The sequence below is a fragment of the Papilio machaon genome, chromosome 2 (genome assembly GCF_912999745.1).
Source record: "Papilio machaon chromosome 2, ilPapMach1.1, whole genome shotgun sequence".
NCBI lineage: Eukaryota > Metazoa > Arthropoda > Insecta > Lepidoptera > Papilionidae > Papilio > Papilio machaon.
Genome location: NC_059987.1, coordinates 10,246,063 through 10,269,672, shown reverse-complemented (window position 1 = coordinate 10,269,672; position 23,610 = coordinate 10,246,063). Strand labels below are relative to the sequence as shown.

The window sequence follows — 23,610 nt, the reverse complement described above, 5'->3', positions numbered from 1 at the left end:
TGCACTCAAAAGTAACATAAAAAAACAATTTCAAACAAAATGCATTCAAAAGTACCTTAAAAAACAATGTCAAACAAAATGCACTAAAAAGAAACAAAATAATGTCATGAAAACTTCTTTCTTTCTTTCTTCTCTCTTTCAAAAACCCTCTAAACTCTAAAGAAAGTTCTCTTCTTTCTTGTAACATGTCTATATTGTATAATTATTGTTATTTTGGAGTCGGTTTCGGCCTAAGTAGGGACATAAACGTAAGTATGTCTAATACATCTCAAATATAAAATGTATAATATTATATTTACTTCGGCCGACACCGACTGCGAAATAACAATAATTATACAATATAGACATGTTACAAGAAAGAAGAGAACTTTCTTTAGAGTTTAGAGGGTTTTTGAAAGAGAGAAGAAAGAAAGAAAGAAGTTTTCATGACATTATTTTGTTTCTTTTTAGTGCATTTTGTAGCTCTAAAATGTTTTCGTTCAATTCGTATGCATAGTGCGTTTAACGTTTGGTCATTAAGGGAGCAAAAAAAGTAGTAAATCAACCCTTTCCAAATAAAGTTGTGATCCATAAAAAACTTTGCGTAGACTTGCGTATTCCTCAATCAGTAATAATACAAACAAGTCTAATAAAAAAGCATCAAACAAATTGTACATAAAAGGCTACAAGCGGCCGTAAGTCACGACACGTGATATCAAATAAAGGCCGTATCAGTGAGTCGGCGTTTTTCGAATATTTTCTGTTGCTCGCTGTCACATTCCGGAACTAATAACATCACTGAAAAAATATTTGAATGATTATCACAAAATAAACAAACTTAAACGCAATCACTAATTTTGTGATTTTTCATGTCAATTTTTTTTCTTTACTACCAGCCAGGTATGGGTTAATTATATTGCTAAAAGGGAATTACCAGTCCAAACAGGGAATTGAGTATTTGCTACAGAAATATATTTCTTTTTTTTATAAGAGAAGGGGGCAAACTAATGGTGGGAACACCGAGGTGATCATCAATGTCCATGGACATCCCCAACATCAGAGGAACTGCAGATACGTTGCCGGACTTTAATTTCATTGCATAATTTAATAACAATTCAGTTAATTCATCATGGCTATAAATTACTCTCAACAGTAAAATAATGCAAATTGTTTGCCGAAAATCAAATATTTTAATGAGCTTTCACGTGTGACTGACGATGCCGGAAGTGTAATACGTGGCGCCGGACGCGACCCGACATTCGGCGCAACCTGCGTCCGGACCGGTCGGCTCAGCTCGCGTCCGGACTGCTAGCAATGGTAAAGCGCTGACATATGTTAAAAAAATAACTAGGAGGAAATAAGTAGAGTTTCAGTTACTAGTTCGCATAAATACTCAACTTTTTAGGTACATTTAGAAATACTCGTAGAAGGGAAGATGTTGTTCCCTTAAATCTCACTTATTTATAAAGTTTTTAGACGCACTGCATATCAATGCAGTTTTCTGCCATTGTTATGTAGATAAAACAATAGCAGGTATTGTTGTTTTTATTAGCAGACATAAATAAGTTATATAACATGCTCCAATCGGAGTCAAACTCGAGTGTAACATAGCTTCGATTGTAATATTAGTGAAATAGTGTTGTGGTAGGTTGTACAGTGATGTTATTTACACGGCGGCGCGGCGGTGAGTAATTCAATCAATCACTTTTATCATGTAGTAAATGTGTATCGCAGTGGAAGTTGATCAATTGTTGAGCCGCTATTCGATGAGGACTATTGTGTGTGACCTTGTTTGTTCCTTCTCAAGCTACTTTCTTTGTTCCAACGTGTAATTGCGTCTCGATGACTTCGCTAAATCTCACTCACTCCTCCGCCCCCGCCTTCCGCTCTCCACCCGCTCGCCTTGCAAATAAACTGTATTGATTACTCGCTTCATTATTTTACATTACGTATCGAGAGATCCATGAATGAGCCTAAAACTCAATCAAAAAGTTATATTCTCATATATTATGTAAGTTAGTAAGACTCCAACGTGTTTATATGTAATGGCTTAGAGGCCAGGAGACGATAACGCGGCGGCTAAGCTTAACGAATTTAAAAAGGGAGGTTATATTTTACTTTTAATATGCTGCGGCCGCAACACTTGACCGTCCCTTTATTTATAAGGGCTTATTATTTATAACCCCAGTGCGCCTGCTGTAATCTCGGCCCTCCGCCCTCCGTGCACCGAATATGTAATTGCTAAGTCCGTTGACAGCCGCGTGACCCCGCGCGATACCTCGTGTGACACAATACGTCCCAGTCCCATGTCACATTCCTTTAACATCGCCAAAACTTCGCAATGTACTAGGTTCATCAAAGACATAAAATGTTTTGCTGAGAGCAGCTGTTGACACAAATAGTATCGAAATTAAATAGAGTTAGAGAAAACGAAATTAATTTTACGTAGTTTGATTTTATATTCTAAAATAACTGAACCAGAATATTAAACTTAAGATAAATTGATGACAAAGGACAATCCTAATGTTACTGGAAAGAAAAATATTGATTACAATTTACAAAATCACATAACAAAAGGTAACAATTAAAATTAATTATTTTGTGGAAACTTTTATTATTTAAGGTATTTGTAAAAGCTCTAGTTACCACGATCTGGTGGCTTGTTTTGGTGGACAGAAAAGTATAATTTTTTTTCTTAAAAAGAATGTTTCATGTTTTAGCTGTGAAGTAGATATTTTATATATCATTTATAAAGCTACGTGTACATACGATAAGAGAAGAAAAATAAGCGGTCATCTACATATCGCGGGAGTGTTACGAGCCGAGCCGGGGGCGACCGCGCCGGTCCTTTTTAAATATAATCTAGGATCATAATAAAAATGTAGATTGAACCCTATTCGGGAGTTTACTCACAAAATGTTTGAAGAGGAAGTGATGTCATTTATAAAATTTCTCATTTATCTTAGTTTGAAATTTAAAAAATCTGCCCGGAATTTAATTAGGCTTACGTTACAATTCTAAGAGAAATTGTTCAAGTTGTCTACAGCATACGTATTTTCATTATCAGCTCTTAACTAAAGAGTTAGGTAGAGATAAGTAAAACAAAATGTACGCACAACTCACACACGAACGAACTGACAATATCATAATTAATTCTTATTAACTTGCTATAATAAAATAACAACTTCACGTTTAATTGCATTTCAATAAAATTTTCAAATTAATTGCTACTTTTTACTTAAAACAGTTAAACCGAGCATTCACAGTTCCCAAAAATTACATTATATTAATTTGAGATTTTAATTAAATGATAGTTGAAAGTAAAATATTTAAAACCATTAAAATAATCGAGATGTCCGTATTTTCTTCTGCTTTCACAATAACAATTTGAAGTACTTAACTGAAATTACGTTAAAAGGTTGTACAAGGTGATACTTACGAGGCCCGCTCGTTAGCACGACACCCCTTACACGTTCCTAGATAATTAAATTTCACTTTGTTCCTCTGCAGGTGCACCTAATTATAATAAATAGAAAAATTATTAAGCACTGTAAGCTTCCGGAATAAATTGTACGGTTGTCGCGTCCCCAAGTAGCGTTGTGTAATTTTTTAATAAAATAAAAAAGTTGCACGCATTTCATGTTCTTGTATAAGTAAATAAAATAACAACGCATTGGTATTGCTTATTGTTGCATTATTGATCTTTTAGGTGACTAATATGTAAAGTATTTGTCTTTTCTAAATTCCTATTTATTCAAATATTTACTATACGTGTTAAAAATACAAGGAAGATACATTTTTTCTGCATAACACAGGTTGAAAGTGTTATCGTAACAAAAAATGCTAGCGGTTCCGACACCAGGGACGACAACAAACAAATGCAAATCTTTGCATGCTCTGCCAACCCATTCTATCCAGATTAATCGTGATGATATTTATCCCTGCTCCTTTGTTTTTCCCGTTTGCACTCCGCTATTCTTCTTACGCGTCGCAAATACCCTGGCCTGGAATGAGACCCTAATATTTTATGTCAGCGCAGAGCGCGCGGGGCAGCGCGGTGGTGCGGGAGAGAGGGCCCTAATGAGGCCGTTTATAAAGAGGGAACACATCACAAGCGTATGGTTACGCGTAAAACGCTAAGAATTGTTTCTCTAAAGTTCGTTAAAACAATCAAGTGTTTGAGCGAATGTTTATAACCATCCGGTAACATGCTGCAGATTATGATACATAGGGTTGCTCCAATTTTTGAGCACAGAACGTGGTCACTACTTCACTGATCCGGCAAATATCATTTACATACCAAATTTAATATCATAACCTTGGCGATCAAATGAAATGAAACTAACGCAGGCGAGGCGATGTCCACGGCTGACCGGCACAATTGCAAACAGTCACACCTAATGGGTTTATTCGCTAAAGTACCAACTAATCGAGTCTCGCCTAAAGTTGCCGCTCGGCCGGCGAGGGCGCCACACAAACAGTACACTCGGAGTTACAATAGTGAGTAATTAAATTTAATTATTGTTTTTTTTTTATTATTACTTCATTAAAAATTTCTACGAAGTAAATTAACTGAGATTAATCAAAGTTAATTTTTATTTATTTATTTGGTTCATCAACAAAAGTAGGTGTGTTTTTACATTAGTTTTAAAGATAAAGTTAAAACACACAAAGAAATTACTTGCCTTAATTCACTAAACTATCGCCTATCTGAGATAGCATCGGCTGAAATAGCATTAACTTTAGAAGACAATAACAGTTAAATTGCAAATGCAAGTAGCGCACACACAAAGTAAGTGCTTCTTTACAAAATATTAATTTTCTTTAAAAAAACTATTGTATTCTTATAAAAGTATATCAAAGTGAGTTAATAAAAACTATTATAATATAATTTGTTTCAAGAACTTTTACTTATTTCGCGATTTTGGTAATAAATATAGCATAATGTTGGCCTCCATTCGCTTCTAACTGTTTGCTGTAAAATACAAATGGTTCGCAAAGAGAGACCCGCGTCCTCCGCCCTCCGCCCTCCGCCCTCCCCACTGCGATCTTACCAATAAATAATATTCTACTTGACTTATTCCCGTCGCAGATAAAACTCCAGCCGTGTCAATGAACTTCAAATTAATGCTCGTCGCGATTTCTTTGAAACTGAGCTGTTGTCATTGAACTGCGCTTTTCGCATTGTAGTGTGTACTTTCTACGTACATAATATATCTATCTACATATGTATGAAAAGCAAACGTATTCATTTACACTTTAACGAATTTGTATCAAAATAGAAAATTACAAGAAAAAAATCGCGAGACTTCAATATTTTTTTATTGCACAAATAAATATAATTTCACTGCAGCAAATTATAAAACCAACAATCATTATTGAACGATATAAAAAGACTATTGTTTTATAGTTAATTTGAGTTATAAAATTTGACCAAACGGTCAGTTGTGAGTAAAATAGTTTCAATAAAAATATTTAACGTCACTATGAAATTGGATAGCTGCGTTCGCCTTCATTTCGAGAGCAATAAAGATTATTATAAAAACTAAAGGTTTAATGCCGTTTGCCTCGCAAACTGTCTGGATAAAGTCCTCTTTAAACAGACCTCTCATTTAGTATTATTGCCCTTTACATTATTGACTATTGAAAAAAAATCAACCAATCAAATTAACTCTATTTGATGTAATTGCGTCTTGATGGGTTTAAAGTCTTGTATAATAATTTCTTCTTTTCTATGTTATGGTACTTTATTCACGCTGACCACTTAATCTGCTACAGTTTCTTAAACTGTCATACGTAGACTGGCGTAGATAGACGTAGACTGACGTAGATAGACGTAGACTGGCGTAGATAGACATAGACTGGCGTAGGCTCGAAATTTGAGAACAATACGCCGCGTGCGTTTAGGTTTCGTACCGTAAAATTACTGTCGACAAAAATTTGAATTATGGAAAAAGTAAACAATAAAAACATGTACGTATGTAGTACTTAAGAACGTAAAATTTGACAGAAATTTGCTCGTTTATAGGGCGTTTAAAGAAACACATAATGTTCATGCGTAGTATTTTAACTTTTTTCAAGATTGATAATTTTAGAGCTACATATGCCAGTATTGTTACAGACAAACATATTCGTCTCCTAGTTGCGTGATATAAAAGATATGTTAGTCTGCCGTGACCTGGAAATCATTCGAGCTTAGAAAGTAGTTTCCCTGTCATCAGCAGGCTGCACTCTCCTCCCCTCCCCCGCGCCTTTCCGAGCTGAATGGTTTAATTCTCAGTGTTGGCGCTCCCGTGGCGCCCTCTTTGTATGCGTATCGCTCATTATCCGCCGAGCGGCAAGTAACTGGTGCCAAGTAAGGCAACGCCGGTTGCGTGCATTAAACATTCAATATTCTTTCTACAATCACAGACGTAACGATAGAGAAACGGATAGCAAGAAACTTCCTTTGGCAACTGTTTTAAATCATCATATGTCACTTTGAAGTTAAATTTTTTGGTTAAGCTATGATTAATAAATGTGGTACAAATCAATTGCCAGTACCGCAGAAGTGTTCCACTGGTAGATAACAACTTTGTAAACGTATCTACATTTAAAGTAATAACCGCAATAAATAACAGCGTTGTTGTGTCAGTGTTGCACTGCATAGCATTGCGTGGTTCACCGCGGTTTGTTCTCACATATCCACACCGACAACGCATTTGCATTTTATTCATATTAAGTTGGATATTTTTCATTCAATAAACAATAATCTGAAGAAAACATGTGATACGAACTAAGTAATTCAGTAGAATAACTATTAAACTAATAATTATTTGTTAATTGTTCATTAAGTAGCTTTAATTAAACGTTATTAATTGCAATATTCCCGGTGATGATTAACTTTATTAATATAATATTGGACAAATTTACGAAATTCCTGGCGGCCTTTATCAACAGCTCTAGTTATTAACAGGATATTTTCACTGCTAATGAAGTTCGTGCATCGACTCGTTTGGAAATCCCATGTTATAGCTATTTTATTGCAATATATATTTTGTATGTCAATTTTATTTATAGTCTAAAACAATAAAAAATACACCTCACACGTTCATATTAATCTTATTAATAGGAACATTTAACCAAGAATCTTTACGCACAGCTCATACTGTAATTGTTTAATTCAAAATTCACATTTAAATCAGTGCAACATAGTCAGCCAGCGAGGCAAAACCTCACAGAGGTAAACCATTGAAGTAAACGTGCAACACCTCTCGCAACATTGTTCTGTACAAGCCACATCGATGCGAAATGTTCCAAGTTAATTTGTAAGTTTAAGCTCTCAACTTGCACCTAACTGGAGAAGTAAATGAAACATATGCGATGTGCGGGAACGTTGAAGTTTTAATTGGATATTTTTGACATTTCTCTAATTGAAGAAATTCTGAAAAGAGATCAAGGTTCGTTGTAACATTTAAAAATGAATCACCTGGATATTATGAGTTTTAACCATACTCTACACATTTTATAATCATTACATTCCGAGAACATTAAATAGACTCTGTGTATGCAATTCTGCGGGTGTATGATTTGCAAAATAAACAGCTGCAAATTGAAGCCAGAAATTGATGTGATTAGCGGCGGCAGCGGGAGAGCAATCTCATTATTTCAGTTTGGCTTTTGGTCCTGCTCCAACCTCATTGCCTCGTAATCCCACATTGATCAATTTAAAACCGCTCCATGTCATACAACCTCGATAATCCTATACTGAATTATTTTACCCCAATGTTCCCAATCCCAGAAAATTTCTGAACTACAATAATCGTATTTTTCGGTTACAATTTTTCGTATGAAACATTTCAATGAATAGGTTTTGTTTCTAAAAGAAACTAACGCTGAATTTTTACGTGAAATCTATACATAGGTAAAGGGAAAGCTACCATTTGAAAAGGGAAAGATGTAGAATGTGAACTTTATGTTTATTGATAACTAGCTTTTACCCGCGACTCCGTCCGCGCGGAATAAAAAATAGAAAACGGGGTAAAAATTATCCTATGTCCGTTTCCTGGTTCTAAGCTACCTGCCCACCAATTTTCAGTCAAATCGATTCAGCCGTTCTTGAGTTATAAATAGTGTAACTAACACGACTTTCTTTTATATATATAGATTAAAACGTGAAAATTATCACAAACGTTATTGCTACTACTGCCCAGTCAATTCTCGTTTTCATCTCGAAATTAAAATAACACGTATTTTGCCGTTTTGTTGCGCTTAAAATACTTTTTACGTCTGCTGCGAACGTGTGCCCCCCCCTCCTACCCTCCGCATGACTCATGAAAATATCTCCTACGTCTCCCGAACAACGTGCCTTTTTTATACTCATTGAATTAGCTGGGAAAGTTTAACTTCAGTTCTTAGGGTGATGCACTAACCAAAATATAAGGAAGCACACTTAGAGGAGTAATTTCGAGCTAATTCTAAGTTTTCAAAATAGCGAGAGACCGCGAGCTAGTATGAGCGATTTCGACGACTTCTGAATTACATTAGAATTTTTTTAATACTCAGAGAAATTGTTCCAGAATCTAATTGCGAGCAACTCGTAAATGATATAAATTTGCATGAATAGAGTGAAGTAATTTGCGAAAAGGCTTGTGCAGCATATTTTTAATACCGTAATGATATTTAACAAATTGTCCGGTCAGTTCCGCCGCGTCAGCACAGCCGCGGCGCTCAGATATGCTAATGACGCGCTGAGCAAGTCCACCGCCCCCCGACCCTCTGCCGACCCCCTGCCGGCCCACAGTCGACCCACTGCCATCCAATGCCGACCCATTGCCGAATCAGTATTTTTTGGTTTTATTTCTTTTTTTTAAGTATTTTTTGATGAAAGTCAACCATTGCTAGAAATAACTCCTTAAGTTTCTGTTGATATTATGAGAGACTCACGTTTCTTGATTGCCTTACGAAATCTGTCGAACTAAGTATGTGTTGTGGAATATCAATACAAGCTGAAAACATCAATGAAATAAACTGTTATATCATGTTGCGCTGTCCTGTCACGCCGTCGACGTAAGCTATCCTGTCGCGCCGTCGCCACGAACCATCCTGTCGCGCCGGCATGCGACAGCGAGCAGTAAAAGCGTTCGTTAATTAAGTCCCGCACTTGTTAATGCCGTCACGAAGAACAAAGTTTGTACAATGTCTCGTCTGAGAGTGTCTTTATACCTTTTTATTGCATATTAAAGATTTAAACATCCAAGTTGTTACTTCGTTGATCAGATTTTGCATTCAAAATGTAAACATTGCAGATTAAACACAAACTTGTAGTGCAACTCGCAATGTTCTTATAAAAAAACATACACTTAACGCTCATCTTAATCAAATTTTTAATTTAATATCTTAACAAACGATTCATTGAAAATATCAAAAACCCAAGATCAAAAGCAATTTAGATGACACGATATTAACAATACAATATTATTTTCGTTGTAGTCATTTTAGAATTTTTGGAATTATGTGTTTGAAATATGATGCATACAATTTCAAAGATAATTTCCATGAACAAATTTATTTTATTCCGAAGTTAAACAAAGAACAAAAAAGTGTAATCAAAGACATATCCAATATACTAAAAGTAGACACGTGACTTTTTAACTGCGTGTATTCTCCTACCAGTTTCGTTTAAAAAGCCGAAATATTTATTTAAAAAATAAATACATCATATTATTATGTACATACGACTCTGTATTTCTCAAATCAATACTTTAAACGATGTATTGGGAAAATTTAAATTTGATGACTAGCAAAAACCAGGGTCAACTATATCTACTGAAAATTGATAATAATAAAAAGTGTTGTCTATGGAAGCATCTCCCATTTATCTTGCAGTTTATGACCGTCCGGCGACTTCACCACTGTCGCCAAATTTGTTTCCGCACCTTCAGTATTCTGAGACCAAAATCTCTGTATAAAACATATCGTCATCCCTGTCATTATTTTTGACAAAAGAGATAACATTTTTTTTAAACGGAGATTCTGGTGTGGAAACTCAGCCAGTACTTCAATGCCTCAGGACTACATCACGTGGCTCATAATGCTGTTAGTTATTAGACATTTACGAGTCCGTGTAAAAGCTCGCGTGTGTACCTCTCCGATACGCTTTTATTACTTCTTCATACGTGCCGCGTTGCCTCCGGAATTGCCGCAACTACCTGCTCTAATAACATTATAGGTAAAACATTCATATATTTATTGACTTACTTTTTAATTGTGCTTTAATTGAAACGCTTTAGCAGTAGAATTTCGAGGTTGGACTTTCTACTACTAACAGCGTTTCCAGTACTGGCAACTTCAATCTTTTTTTATAACGAATAAACTAGTGCTTGACCACACACCCACATAGAGTCGAAGGATAAACTAGCTCGAATAAATCATCTTGCCAGATCTTAGAAATGTATCCATCATCGAATTACCGTCTTTAAGATAACACACTCATCGTCAATTATATGAAATCAAATAATCTAAAATTTGCGTGTTGTTTGAAATGGAACAGATGAAGAACAGGATTGTACCTTTTGTATTATAAGAGCGTAAATATTGTTGACTGATAATAGAACCGCATCTTCACTGATCCTACAGCCACAGCCAGGAGCGACGGCGGCGGAGGCCAGTGAGGGGACAGAGGGGACGCGGAGGGGAACGTAAATTTCCCCGGAGATAAAATCAACACGCTCGTTTGCGAAAATGTCTCGATAAGTGAAAACAATTCCAGCGCAAGATTTATTTGACTCGGTAATTACATTAATTGGCCTGGAGCCCCACCCCCCGCATACCCCACCACTGCTCTGTCTACACCCCGTTCTCACGTTTAGACGCGCAACACTGCTCGTTACATTAAAATTCTTTCCCTACTTGAATGAATTACATTTTAAACATAAAATATAGAGTAAACAACTTGTATTTCTATTGTCATTGATTCTTGTTCAGTCTACAATTGTTGTTAAAACAAACAAATTAAATATGATTTAATAAATGAATAAATCGAATGCTAAAATAAAAAGTTACATTGATGCTGTCGAATGAACCTTGAAAATAACCCATTACAAATTATAGATAGACTTAACAAAAGAAATAATGTTCATCAAAGGTCTAAAGTAGCTAAAAAGGGTCTCCACGGAGACGAGGTTTAAATGATCTTCATCCACTTTTAAGGGCAAATAATGAGATAATCCGGTACTTAATAGTCAACACCTTATCGCAGACAACTTTGGAAAAAAGTAATCAGTACGCGTCATTAGATTCGAGACAGCTTGTACAAGTTAAGTGTCTACTTAACGTTTCAGGAGTGCCAACATAAGTATGTCGAAGAAAATAACATATTTGACCAAAAGTTTTATTTTATAAATGTTCTAACCGCTTTATTACTACAATGTTACATAACGTGCAATCTATGTGCATATATTTTTATATAATACATTATATGTAACTGTAAATAATCCATATATGTACATATAAAGTCATTACGCATATTGCTTCTTCCCAATAGACGTTCTAAATTAATGTTTAAAATTCAAAACGTTTTGTTTTCTTAGTCCAGTTTAGATTTCGTCAGCAAATATTTTAAGCGTTTGTAAATTTGCAAGTATTCTGTGACATTGTGTAACTTCCGCAACAACCGAAAAATCTTTTAAGCAAATAGACGTGAATTTAAATGAATTCGTTCATATGATAAAAGCCTCCTAAGAGGCTTGATGTCGCATGAGGTCAAATTTCACAGTAAACAAAAACAAAAGCTTCGTTAAATTCATTTGATTACCTGCTTACCTTAATTGCCTATTTTCCCTTTTGTACGATCCGTCTCCGGCCGCGTCGCCTTTGTTTGTATTTTACCTAAAAGAATACCTGTTCACTTGATAATGTTTTTTGAGTTGAAAATAAAGTTTTCATAAAGGTCCAAAAACACTTTAAATATTTATCATAAAGTCAAGATTACGGTGCTATCTGCCGTCTCTATAATTTTACGAAGATTCTATATTGTGATCAGTCATCAGCTATAGTCACTTAACAATGGTTAAGTTACTTGTCCCTCTCCCAACTTCTTATATAAGAGATATAAAATACCTGCTTTTTTAACCTCAACTTTACGGTGCCTATAACATTTATATAAACGGACTCTACTTCTCTGAAAAATTAGTACATACATTAATTTGTTTTATGTGAAATTTTCGATGAGAATTACACCAAAATGATGTTATATTTATATAATACCTTGGCCACAAAGTAAGTAACATTAATTGAAAAAACAACAGTCACAACACTTGAATAAATCGTGTGAACGGGCCTTTATTATGACGTCATCAATTTATTAACAACAGATGTCTAAATGAAAGAAATCGCGATCCGAGGAACGATTGAGAAGGTATTATAATGCAAACGATACAATTGCGAAGAGTGCTTTACGGATGGCGATATCGTAGCGGAGAGCGGCCGGGGGCGTCTGAGACGGCTTACATCAAGAGCCATCTCGTCTTTGTGATGCGCGGAATTGTTTCGTAATTTACTTAATTAGTAAGACCTACATACTAATGTTACAAAACAAAGAAGTTTCAAAACTTTCCTATTTTCTATTTAAAGTTTCGTGAGACATTATTATAAACTATAATACTATAATATAACTATAATATAAAACGGATAAAGAAACGAATGCGTGAGTGTCAGACCTTTGTATACATTATTTTCTGTACATGTCCTAAAATGTTCACAATACTTCAGTTCGATAGAAAACAGAGTTGTCAACTTTTTTTATGTTAATCTTTCCGCAGTGCGAATTAACAGTAAGCACGCAACTGAAAATAGATTTAATTCGTTGTCCTCCACAGTTGAAAACAGACGAATATCACTGATTTAACAAATTAAGATTGTAATTGTTTTCCCGAATGCAGTGCTTTGTAGCGTCCGCTGTTTTATTTAAAAAAGAGGAACCGAGAGAGACTTTTCTACAGAAGTGCAAGGAAAATTAAAGAATTTACAGAGTGACACAAACAACCACCACCCGCCCACTTGCCTGCCCGCTCACTTGCCTGCCCGCCTGCCCGCCTGCCCGCCTGCCCGCCTGCCCGCTTGCCCGCCTGCCCGCCTGCCCGCCTGCCCGCCTGCCCGCCTGCCCGCCTGCCCGCCTGCCCGCCTGCCCGCCTGCCCGCCTGCCCGCCTGCTCGCTCGAGACGTCGCGGACAACCTCCTTATTGAGCTGATGAAATCCCAAGGGAAATGTTAGTTTCGCTCGCCTGTGCAAATTTACAGTTCACGTTTAAATACGGACTTGCTTTGCATTACTTATTTTATTTGTGACATAAATAGATTTGTTTTTATTATAATGTTTTATGCATCTTGTATCCATGTATCATCAAACTAAGGACATCCAATGTTACAAATACAAGAGTCACCTCAAAACTAGAGAAAGTATTTTTTTATGTCTTCTACTCGCGTTCGTAAGAACTATAGAAATATATACCTAATGTTATACAATTGAGCGTCGGTGGCTCAGGGGTTAAGCACTTAACTTGCAATCTGCAGGTCCTGGGTTCGAATCCCGCCATGTACCAATGTGTTTTTCGACTTTCGATTTACATATGTACATTTATCCGACGTTCTTACGGTGAAGGAAAACATTGTGATGCAACCTGCACATATCTGAGAAGAAATTCAAAGATATGTGTGAAGTCAACCAACCCGCACTTGGCCAGCGTTGTTGACTATGGCCTAGTCACCCCAAACTTGGGGTAGGCTCCGAGCCCCTCGGTGGGGACGTATAGTGAACTGATGATGATGTTATACAATGCTAGCGTGTTGTCACACTCGTGAGGACTTTGACTTGACTTATTTTAACAATTTCTTTTGAAAACAAAATTGGATTCAGGAAATTTTATAACAGGTAATTTAAACAGATAAATTATTTCCTTTAATACCGTAAAGGAAATTGTCTTTTTCTGAGTAGACGAGAAATTCGAATTAAAAAATTTCATTTCCATTCAATTGGTTATAAAAAAAAGAGTTTACATTGAAATATTGTATTAACGGAGCATAACGTTGATAAAATATGAGAAGTTTTTTATTTCGTAACCAAAATTCTGAAATTGAGGTTCGAGAATGTAAGGTTTGTGAAACACATACCCGGTAGATCAAAGACCCTTTAGGAATTGGTAATGAATAAAATATTACTAATGTAACTATTGCCTTATTTAATCAGGTTCAGGATCACAACAGCTTCCAGTAATAAAAACAAGTAACAACATAGCATTTTGTTAAAATGTATAAGATGTAGTGTCTACTAACAAGTAAAGTATAATTACAATATGAAACAGTTCGCAGCGGCCTGCCAGCTGCCGGTTGAGATCGCTTAGCATAATTTATTTCCATTTCCAATTTGAAACTCAAACATTGCGTCGACGCGGACTTAAATAATCATAATGAAGGCAATATTTCATTTAAACACTCATTTATTTCATTAATTCCCTGTCAATTTTGCCTTCCTGTTTATTTGTTGTATTGAATTTATATCCCGATTGGTTTCCACGTTCCGCGAAATAAGCTACTTTATCAGACGCTACGTAATAATAAAGAGACTAGTATTAATAAAATAAAGTTGCAAAATAAACACAATAACTGCATTTATTTATTTAAGTAAAATAGTACTTGAATCAGTATATTGTGGAAGACATTGGTAAAGGTCTATGCCCACTCGTGGACAAGCTGGTGACCAAAAACTATTAAAAAAATTATAAATGATATGAGAAAGTGTTTTATTTTATGAGGTAAGCTGAGGTGTCACCCCTTCACTTATTTAAACTGATCATCAAATATCACTTAGTTTTTTGGCAAGAAGTACTAACATAAAATGGCACATCATAATTACTTGACAAAAAACTAATAAATCATACTATAGCGTAATTTCAAAGTTCAATTTTACTATATAATTAGTAATTAGGCAATGTTAATTTACAATATCTAAAATGATTCAAAAGGAATTATACAATGCTTGATGAGGCGATAAGATAAAATTTCTTCATATTATCAAGTATATAATGTGAATGTAGACATCAGAAACATATACATCATGTCAACTTTGTATTCCTTCAAATTACATTTGAATTAACTTAAATAAATAGAATGAAACTATTCAAATCTGTAGCGCGCTGCTCCGTTCCGCTTTGTACGGAACAGTTCCGACTGCAGTGCTTATGCAAATGTAACTTTGCAACTTAATTATGGTAATTAGCGTTACTTAGTTATTAAGCTACGTACATATGAACATTACCCGTGCGTCTATATACTTCAGAAAGAAAACATTGTGAGTAACGCGACACAAAGTTTTATTTTTAATTATTTTGCCATCGTTAAATATTTAATAATCAATATAATTTATTATTACCTAATGTAATCAATCTTCATATATCTTAGCGATACTACATCTTGTGCGTTGCATTGCATTTTATAGCAGAAAATGGCAAACGAGCAAGCAGCCACTTGAATTTGCCAAAATAGCGCTAAGAAGAGAACTGAAATCAGGCCTCCGACACGCACACTAGTCAGACGTAACGCGCAATTGATTCCACTTCAAGTGTGTCTTCTGTGAGGTCGTGGTATTTGATCAGTGGAGCCGGACAATTCGTGCAAAATATGTTATTGCAAACTCTGCCACTGATACTGAATCTAAATCTATTGTAAAATAAAGTAATATTTAAAGAAAATTGCGCTCCTAACAGTAGAGCATATAATATCTACTACGCTTAACAACAATGTATAGATGTTTTTCTATTAATGAGCCAAATTGTCAGTTGTTTTTGGCTCTAGAAAAAAAAAACAAGCATTATTTTAAATTTGCGCCATCTATGTTCACAGTTATGAAATTAAAAGCTTACAATGCCATTTAATTTTAAATTTAGTCATGATGCAAGTCGATAGATGTCGCTTATTTAGAAATATAAGGATTTGGATTCAAAGACCTTTGTCATTTTTAGCCGACTTCAAAAAGAAGGAGGTTATCAATTCGACTGAATTTTCGTAAGTAATATTTTGTACATTATGACATGAGAATGTATTCAACAAACCATGACAAAAATCACATTAAATAATTAAAACATTTATTTATACCAACCAACCAATTTAAACGTTTAACACGTTCCGCTTAACAATAAAAAAATGTGTTTTTCAGTAGTTTTAAATTAAAAAATCAATTTTGTGCTGCCACGCCAGCACCATCCTAGTCAATTGACATTTCCCGCGCACCAACTTTATCTCCTTTTCAATATCTTCGTGAATTGCACATAACATATAGATTCAGTTCTCGTAGTACATGAAGTCCTGTGAAAATAATTCACTAGTTTAATAATTTATTTACTTAAATAAACTTTGTACTACTAATGTTAATCCTTATGGTGAGTTTTGAAACACCCATACAAAAGCAGTATTAGAAAAGAAAATATTGTTTTCTAAGATTTTTCAAGGGTAAATGGATGAAAGCAGCAGAAGCAAGGCACATAATCTTTGACTAGGAGCTAGGTGCTACTGCTGGAGTGCAGCTGACGTGTATATGTGACGTACTATGAGGAAGCAGGTGCCGAGGAGCGCGGCCTTGTAGCGCACATCCAGGTCGGCGGGCAGTTCGATGATGTAGTTATCTGCGCTAGAGAATGCCTCCCGTCCTAAGCCCCCCCACTTCTTGCGTATCGTGCCCACACGCTTCTTTTCCATGTCATATATCTAAATTAGTTATAAAAAATACTATTAATACTAACGAAAATGTATAAATTTTATTGAATTTTATGTTTCATATTGATTACATGAGTTATAAAATAGCGAATCTAATTTTCTACATATATAGCTGTGTCTCCGTATCTTGGAACATAAGAAACATCTTGTCTACGCTTAGTTTGTGTTACAATAGTCACCTCGAAGTCACACTGGCTGGTGAGGGCTAGCGGGCCCTTGACGCGGAAGAGCGGGCGGTCGGCGGCGTCGTTGACGTTGATGATTGGCTTGAGGAAGGTGAACTCTTTGCGAACGAGCGCCACCCCGCGCCCGCACACGCACACCTCCATCTTGTCCGGTCCCATCGTGTACGGTCGCCGGAACCTCATCACCTTAAATTCATATTAGGTAGTTTTGTGTCAAACCTTTACTATATTGTCAATTCGCTGGCAAAAGCCTATGAAACCGGCCTTAGTCAACCTATTTTTGTCTTAGCCAAGTTGAGACCCAGAAAATGCTTTGATAATTTTACTAAGAAGCCATTTAGAAGGAGTCGGTGTTTCGACTCCCCTTTAGGTTGAGAAAACCGCAGTAGCTATAACCCATCTTAAAAATCTTTAAACAGTACTATTAATCTCGGAGGCTGATACTCATATATCGAAAAAATATCCAAAAAAAAACTTGCGACTATATATTAACTACGCAGAAACCAAAATAAAGCCGATTATACGGCAGGCACCTCTTTATCTTCAGTGTCAAAGACGTTAATGTACAGCGCGCGGCTGGTGCCCATCAGCAGCTTGTCTACCAAGCCGGAGTCCTCGCGGGCGAACAGCACCGGGCTACCCTCTGGCGTCGTCACCACGTACTTGTTGTTGGCGAAGTGCGTCACCTTCTGCCGAACGCGCACCTCGCTTAGGTTGCCGAGCTGCTTTAGACCTGGAGGAATAAAGAATACCAATGGACTGTAAGATGAAAGACCTAACGAAACAGAACAGTTTTAAATGAATTTATCCTTCCGCATTTGGAATTGTTACAGGTAACTTTGCATCTGTTTTCTTTAGTAATAGTAATCGGCAGATCGCATCCGCTCTTTGATAATTACGAATTTTCTGGATCAAATATTTAGACTTGGGATGTGATATATTTATCATTTGCTTGCCTTCGCATCATACGCTTCAGTATTTATTTATTTTGCGGACTGCGCAGGTTCACTTCATTTGCAATATTTTTAACGAGATGTCTAAACTTTTAACAAACTGAAATGCTGTAATTTCACGCACATGAACACTTCACAGTTTCTCAATTTAGGTCTAAATTGACAAATCGAATAAGGATAAAAAAAAATATTCTTTCTTTGTTAACTTTTACTGGGTTTCAAATAGTTAAATAGTACAAAATACTTACCAAGAGGTAAATCCTCGGATGACATTTTCTGTCTTCCCTTAGTCTTCCCTTAGTCCACAAGTGATGATGTCACATACATCAAGTAATTTACTTTACATTAAAACCAACAACCCGAAATTCTCACGACATCAACAATTAATAAGCTTGCAGAGTGAACATAACTAGAGACAACTTAGCAATATGGTACTAGGTACTAAAAGTAAATTGATTTTAAAACTATCGCATGAAAATTGCCTGCTGAAAACAACCATGTAGGACGTTAGGTCAATTAAAAAATACATCATGAAATAATCCTGGTCATCAAATGATTAATTAATGTGGTCAGCAATTAAGATTTTTTTCCTTTGAGTATTGTTGTGTTGCCCATCTGTTAATAGCCAACATTGTAATACAAATTTACCAGTACATTTTTGATCTGATAATAAACAATGATACTATTCAAAGATCTTCTTTATATCGCTTTTACTTTTGAATAGGTTCTAATGACTCATTTATCATACGAGACAGTAGCCGTCACGTCATTCAATACATTATGTATTACGAACCGACACTTCATCGTATTAATCTTATCTTGCTTCTTTAAGTAACAGCAACTAAAACAAGGCTAGATTTTTTATTCCAACATCAACCGTAAAAACCGTATCTTGCACCAGCTAAATATTGTTTTACAACTGTTTCCTGTTAGGAATCATTTACCGTGGGTTTCTGAGACCAAATCCGTTTAAACATATTGTTATCACTGTGTGTCAAAGATAATGACAGGGATGAAGATATGTTCTACACAGATTTTGGCAAAATCGGTTTATCATGATCACATATTGCAAACTAATATGTATTAAATAAACACAAAACAACGGCAATTTACAACGTTTTACGTGTTTTACACCATTATTAGGGTATGGGTAGGTAAACATTAGACCGGTGACCATGGCAACGACCTTCCCGCGACACCCACCACACGCCGAACCCTGCCCCAATAAAACTGCCCCGACGACCACTTACTATATTCAAAGTTGCTCTGTCCTATTAATTCGTCACCAACAAATAATCTTAAATCCTATCAGGTTAATGATAAGACAAAAATAAAAAAATGAGTCCAATGGTTACTTTTTAAATACATATTTTGTTGTTAATAATAAAAGTATTGTTTAATAATTCTTTTGAACGACATTAAATGAAAGCTTGCGTTAACGAATAGTTTTATAAGAATAATCAAATTCCGGATTCGAATTCGCTTCACAACCTGTCCTCTAATCAATCGGCTACTGATTGTCTTAACTCTTAAGAGTCGTACTGCAATAAATTGTACGACAGTGAGAATCTTTAAATTATAAGAAATTAACACAAACAGGTTTCGCTGTTTTAACAGGAAAAAAAACTGTTAAGATCAAGTGAACAGATCGTAATGTAATTATGTTACAAATTGTAATCATGGGATCCGATTGTCGGAACGTTTGTACAACAAAATATTTTCACTCTACTTGTTTGCTTTGAAAAACTTAATATATATTTGTTAAGCAATGAAAACTCGGAGTACCTATCCAACCTACCAACGATCAAGTAAGTCTACAGCACACGACGCAATTTAAAAAAAAGAACGTACAAAACGCGAAACATTTATCGCACAATGAAATCGACCGCCTGGTAAGACATGCGAAACGCGACTGTTGAACTAACCACAACACGACACATGTGCTGTGTGCTGTGCTGTGCTGTGTATACTGTATATGTTCTTCAAATATTTTGTACATTTGATTGGCACAGACCAGAGAGACTATAAAACAAATTAATTTTATGTCGTCTCGCGACCACCATTAGCTTTTGCGTAGAAATAACGTGGGACAATTCCCGCCGATTAATTCATAGTGTTTTTTAAATAAATTATTTTGGAACAACAATAATTGAGACTAGTTACTGCTAATTTAACGTCTATTCTTATGTTGTACGTGGTCTGCATATGACGCAATCTTTGCTTCTTTAGGGATTCCTCTTTTCTACTAAGAAATTCAAACATGAAAATTGCAGAACCGCATGCATTCATTCAGTAACAAACCAATATTACAATAATACTGATGTCTACAATGTCGGTTGTCCGCAATCTCAGAGGCTGCAAAAGGCGGTTTCGAAATCATGACTACGTGATCGGATATCCGTACCTTTAACCATTAGTTTATTGGCGCTTCAAGAAATGCCAGTTGAAATAACTGTCGAAAGATGGAGGAAAGACGCAATATTTCGATTTAAAAAATATTCATAATCAATAGAAAATATTTTTACTTGATAGATTTCTAACATTAAATCTTGATACAGGTTATGGGTTGGATCACATTCAGAATTGAGAGCATCGCATCATCTGAAATGATTACGCTCGAACAATGTTCATGTTTCGAGTTGTTTGACGTCGAAAGTATCAATCAATTACTCTTATCAATTTATATTGAAGGTCAGGAGATCAACAAACATCGAAACAGACAGTCGTAGTCTCGACAGGCCGCACTGGTTCCCGTCAGACGGCGGCGGTGGCGGCGTGTGGGAGGATTAAAATATTTATCTAGTAACAACATCGTGTCTAATATTTTCACTACTCAACATTCATTGCATGAGATTCATAATATTTTTTTCACTCAACATGTTTTTAGCGTTTCCTGTTCGGATTGCGTCACTTTAATGAAAGTTTATTACTCTTCTGTACCTGGCAGAACAGAAACGAAACATTTATTTTACTAACGACCCTCCCCTCGCCCCGGCTTCGCGCCACACGGTATGTCTGCATTTTTCTATCCGAGCGATTCTCAAAGTAGCCTAGTAGTAAACTTTTCGTTGGTTCACAAATATAGGTACTGATCATAATACTAAAGGGCTACCAAAAGGTTCTAGAGGAAAAACCATTAAAAAATAATTTTACTTATATTTTAAATGCGAATGTTTGCATAGATGAAGATTTTGACACTGGTACACATAATTGTGTGCTTTAAATACACAATATGAGGAATGACGTGCTAATACAGAAGTCCCTGGTGTCCAAATCCAGAGTTATATTTACATCAACTAGTCACAAATAGAATAGCAGCCGGAGAGAATCAGATGACAATTGTATATCAATGTGTAAGATAGCTTTGTCTGGAGACAGCGTCACTCACATGAGCTAAGTGAGAAATTCTCTTCATTAAAGAAAACTTAATGTAGATTGTTTGGTAGAAATAGTATTAGATAATAAAATAATAAACTTCTTTAATATCGTTTATTAATAACCAAATCTAAATAAAATATACAATAATCAGTCTCACCAAATTAAATAAAAAACTATGCCTAAACAAAATTTATCGTCTTCTAACATCTCCGTATCAAAGGCGAAATGTTTCAGTTACCGGCTGATGATTTTTATGAATAATATATTTTGTGTAGGCACAAGTTTCCATTGTAAACATGAAAAAATCTATCCACATGTTTTACGGCAATAGCTTCATTTTACACAGAGTTTGCACAATACATTTTACCATTTCTAAACTAAAAGAACGCTACACACTAATAAACCAATCAATCTTTCTTTCCGTCTTCCGAGCTGGATTTCTCCTGTATTGGGATCTTCCGCTCGTCCAGCGCCTCGGAGCGGAAAGCAATCAACTTCAACTTGCCCTTGTCCAGGTGGCACTCGACCCGCTCCGGTGGGAAACCCTCGGGCAGAAGGAAACGTCGCTCGAAGTGGCTACGCGTCCATCCGTCCTCACGTTTCACCTCCTTCTTACCTTCCACCATTATCTCGTTGCCAACAGTCTTGACTACAATCTGCTCGGGCGTGAAGTTCTGCACGTCGAGATGCACCTCCACCTTCTTCCCGTCGACTTTCACCTCTGAATCCGAGTAGATTCCTTCAATCCCGTGGTACTCCTTCTCTATCGGTGCCGTCAGATGTTTCATGTATTTCACCGGGTCCCGGAAGAAAGGATCGCGAGAAAACACACTGAAAGGATCCTCCAATACCCTGACCACTGGGTCCCGGTACGCCAAGTTCCTCAGATGCCTCAACCAATATGGCATTAGCGACATGTTTGTTTACGTTGATTTTTGCGTAGCTTCGAAACACTCTTCAACTGTTTGTTTACTCACTGACGCGCTGCCGCGACAGACGACCCTTTTATAGTTTCTCTGACTGAGACATCTATCGTCAAGAACATGCACGAACAATCTCGAAAATTCTAGTTGGAATGGGGCTATTTTAAGATTGCGCCATCTGTTGTCGAAAGAAGAACATTCCAGAAGTACGATAACAATGAAGGTATGAAAACATGGGGAGGTTTTTAAATTACAGGAAATAAATAAATAAATTTATAAGGTCTCTGACTTGAATATTTCATTTGTAATTTATTAAAAGCATGAGGGATTTAAAATGATGTCTACTACTCAATTTTTCTATAATTGTCCTGACATCTAGTGTCAAGAAGACACAAGGCAAATTAACCAAACAGAAACCTCTTGAAAACTCTCAAAACATCAAGCGCTTTTTTTCGCCCGATGTTTTTATGACCTTTTATTTGTCATGACTGTTTTTCAATAATACAAAAACATTGAAAAATTGTGACAATAAGTGTTCAAGTGTAAAATCTTATTATTATTGCGCAATCCAAGATGCAATACGAAAAAAGTTGATGCAACAGGCGCATGAATGTGACGAAATAGTTGTTCATTGATTTTTGAGTTTTAATGTCAGTATTGTATACTATTTTATTACATTTCTATCGCTATTTTGCTAGTTTTTATTATTCCCTGGATAAGTTATCACTTTTATTATATTGAAAACAAAGAAGAGAGTCATGGTGTTTACACTGGGATTTAACAAGACTTGCTACTAATTTATAACTGCAAACTAATTTACAAATACCATACCAATAGTTCTCGTAGTTCATCCAATGTCGAACTGCCTCAAGACAGAAAGTGATGAATGGAGGTGGTGTTGAAGTTCACATTTTCAATTTTGAAAACATTAGCTGATCAGACATTTACTCGAGTTATATTATTTCGAACAACACCATACCCAGCAAGCAGCATTGGTGATCTTTTGTCTCACGTAATTCATTTTGAATAGGAATATTACGGTGGAATTGACAATTACGTATTATCAAGATCATTTTGTTTTCTCCTCTGTACATTCATTGACTGTCTGTCTGCCTTCATATACTGGTAACTGGTACCTTATTATTAGCAATATCAAGTACGATAAACCCAATTAAAGCACTTATCTCGACATCTCTTGTTGAATAAATGGAGCTTATATTAATACGATGTATTAAGATAAATTCTAACAACAAAATGTTACAAAATATGAAATTGTAATTAGCGTATAAGTAGCATGTACTGTCAATGTGCGTCAAATATACGTCAATCCATTAACAGTAGGATTTTATTTTAATTTTCATAGATTTGTTTGCATTTTGTACAAGAAATATTAACAGTGAAATTCAGCAGATATATTTTTGTGTGGAAAAAAAAACATGGTCTTCT

At 35.7% G+C, this 23,610-nt stretch overlaps 2 protein-coding genes across 2 annotated transcripts; both read right to left on the bottom strand.

Annotated features, from left to right (window-relative positions):
- Nucleotides 1-16,141: 16,141 nt before the first annotated feature.
- Nucleotides 16,142-18,342, bottom strand: LOC106710885 (phospholipid scramblase 1). The gene is made up of 5 exons (XM_045684229.1): nt 18,112-18,342; nt 17,444-17,643; nt 16,905-17,096; nt 16,558-16,716; nt 16,142-16,317 (listed from the first exon to the last, which is right to left on the bottom strand). Exons 1-5 carry the CDS (start codon nt 18,134-18,136, stop codon nt 16,294-16,296), a joined length of 600 nt encoding a protein of 199 aa, XP_045540185.1. The 5' UTR covers nt 18,137-18,342; the 3' UTR covers nt 16,142-16,293.
- A 3,053-nt stretch (nt 18,343-21,395) lies between these two features.
- On the bottom strand, nt 21,396-22,246 carry LOC106710897 (heat shock protein beta-11-like). The gene has a single exon (XM_014503081.2). The coding sequence runs from the start codon at nt 22,156-22,158 to the stop codon at nt 21,649-21,651; it is 510 nt and encodes a 169-aa protein (XP_014358567.2). The 5' UTR covers nt 22,159-22,246; the 3' UTR covers nt 21,396-21,648.
- Nucleotides 22,247-23,610: the final 1,364 nt, after the last annotated feature.

Excerpts from the sequence above, each read along its gene's own strand:
- LOC106710897 (XM_014503081.2), bottom strand. The coding sequence starts at position 22,158 with ATGTCGCTAATGCCATATTGGTTGAGGCATCTGAGGAACTTGGCGTAC.
- LOC106710885 (XM_045684229.1), bottom strand. The coding sequence starts at position 18,136 with ATGTCATCCGAGGATTTACCTCTTG. Across the intron at positions 17,644-18,111 it reads ATCCGAGGATTTACCTCTTG|GTCTAAAGCAGCTCGGCAAC; the intron begins GTAAGTATTTTG and ends TTATTCCTCCAG. Across the intron at positions 16,717-16,904 it reads CCAGCCAGTGTGACTTCGAG|ATATATGACATGGAAAAGAA; the intron begins GTGACTATTGTA and ends TAACTAATTTAG.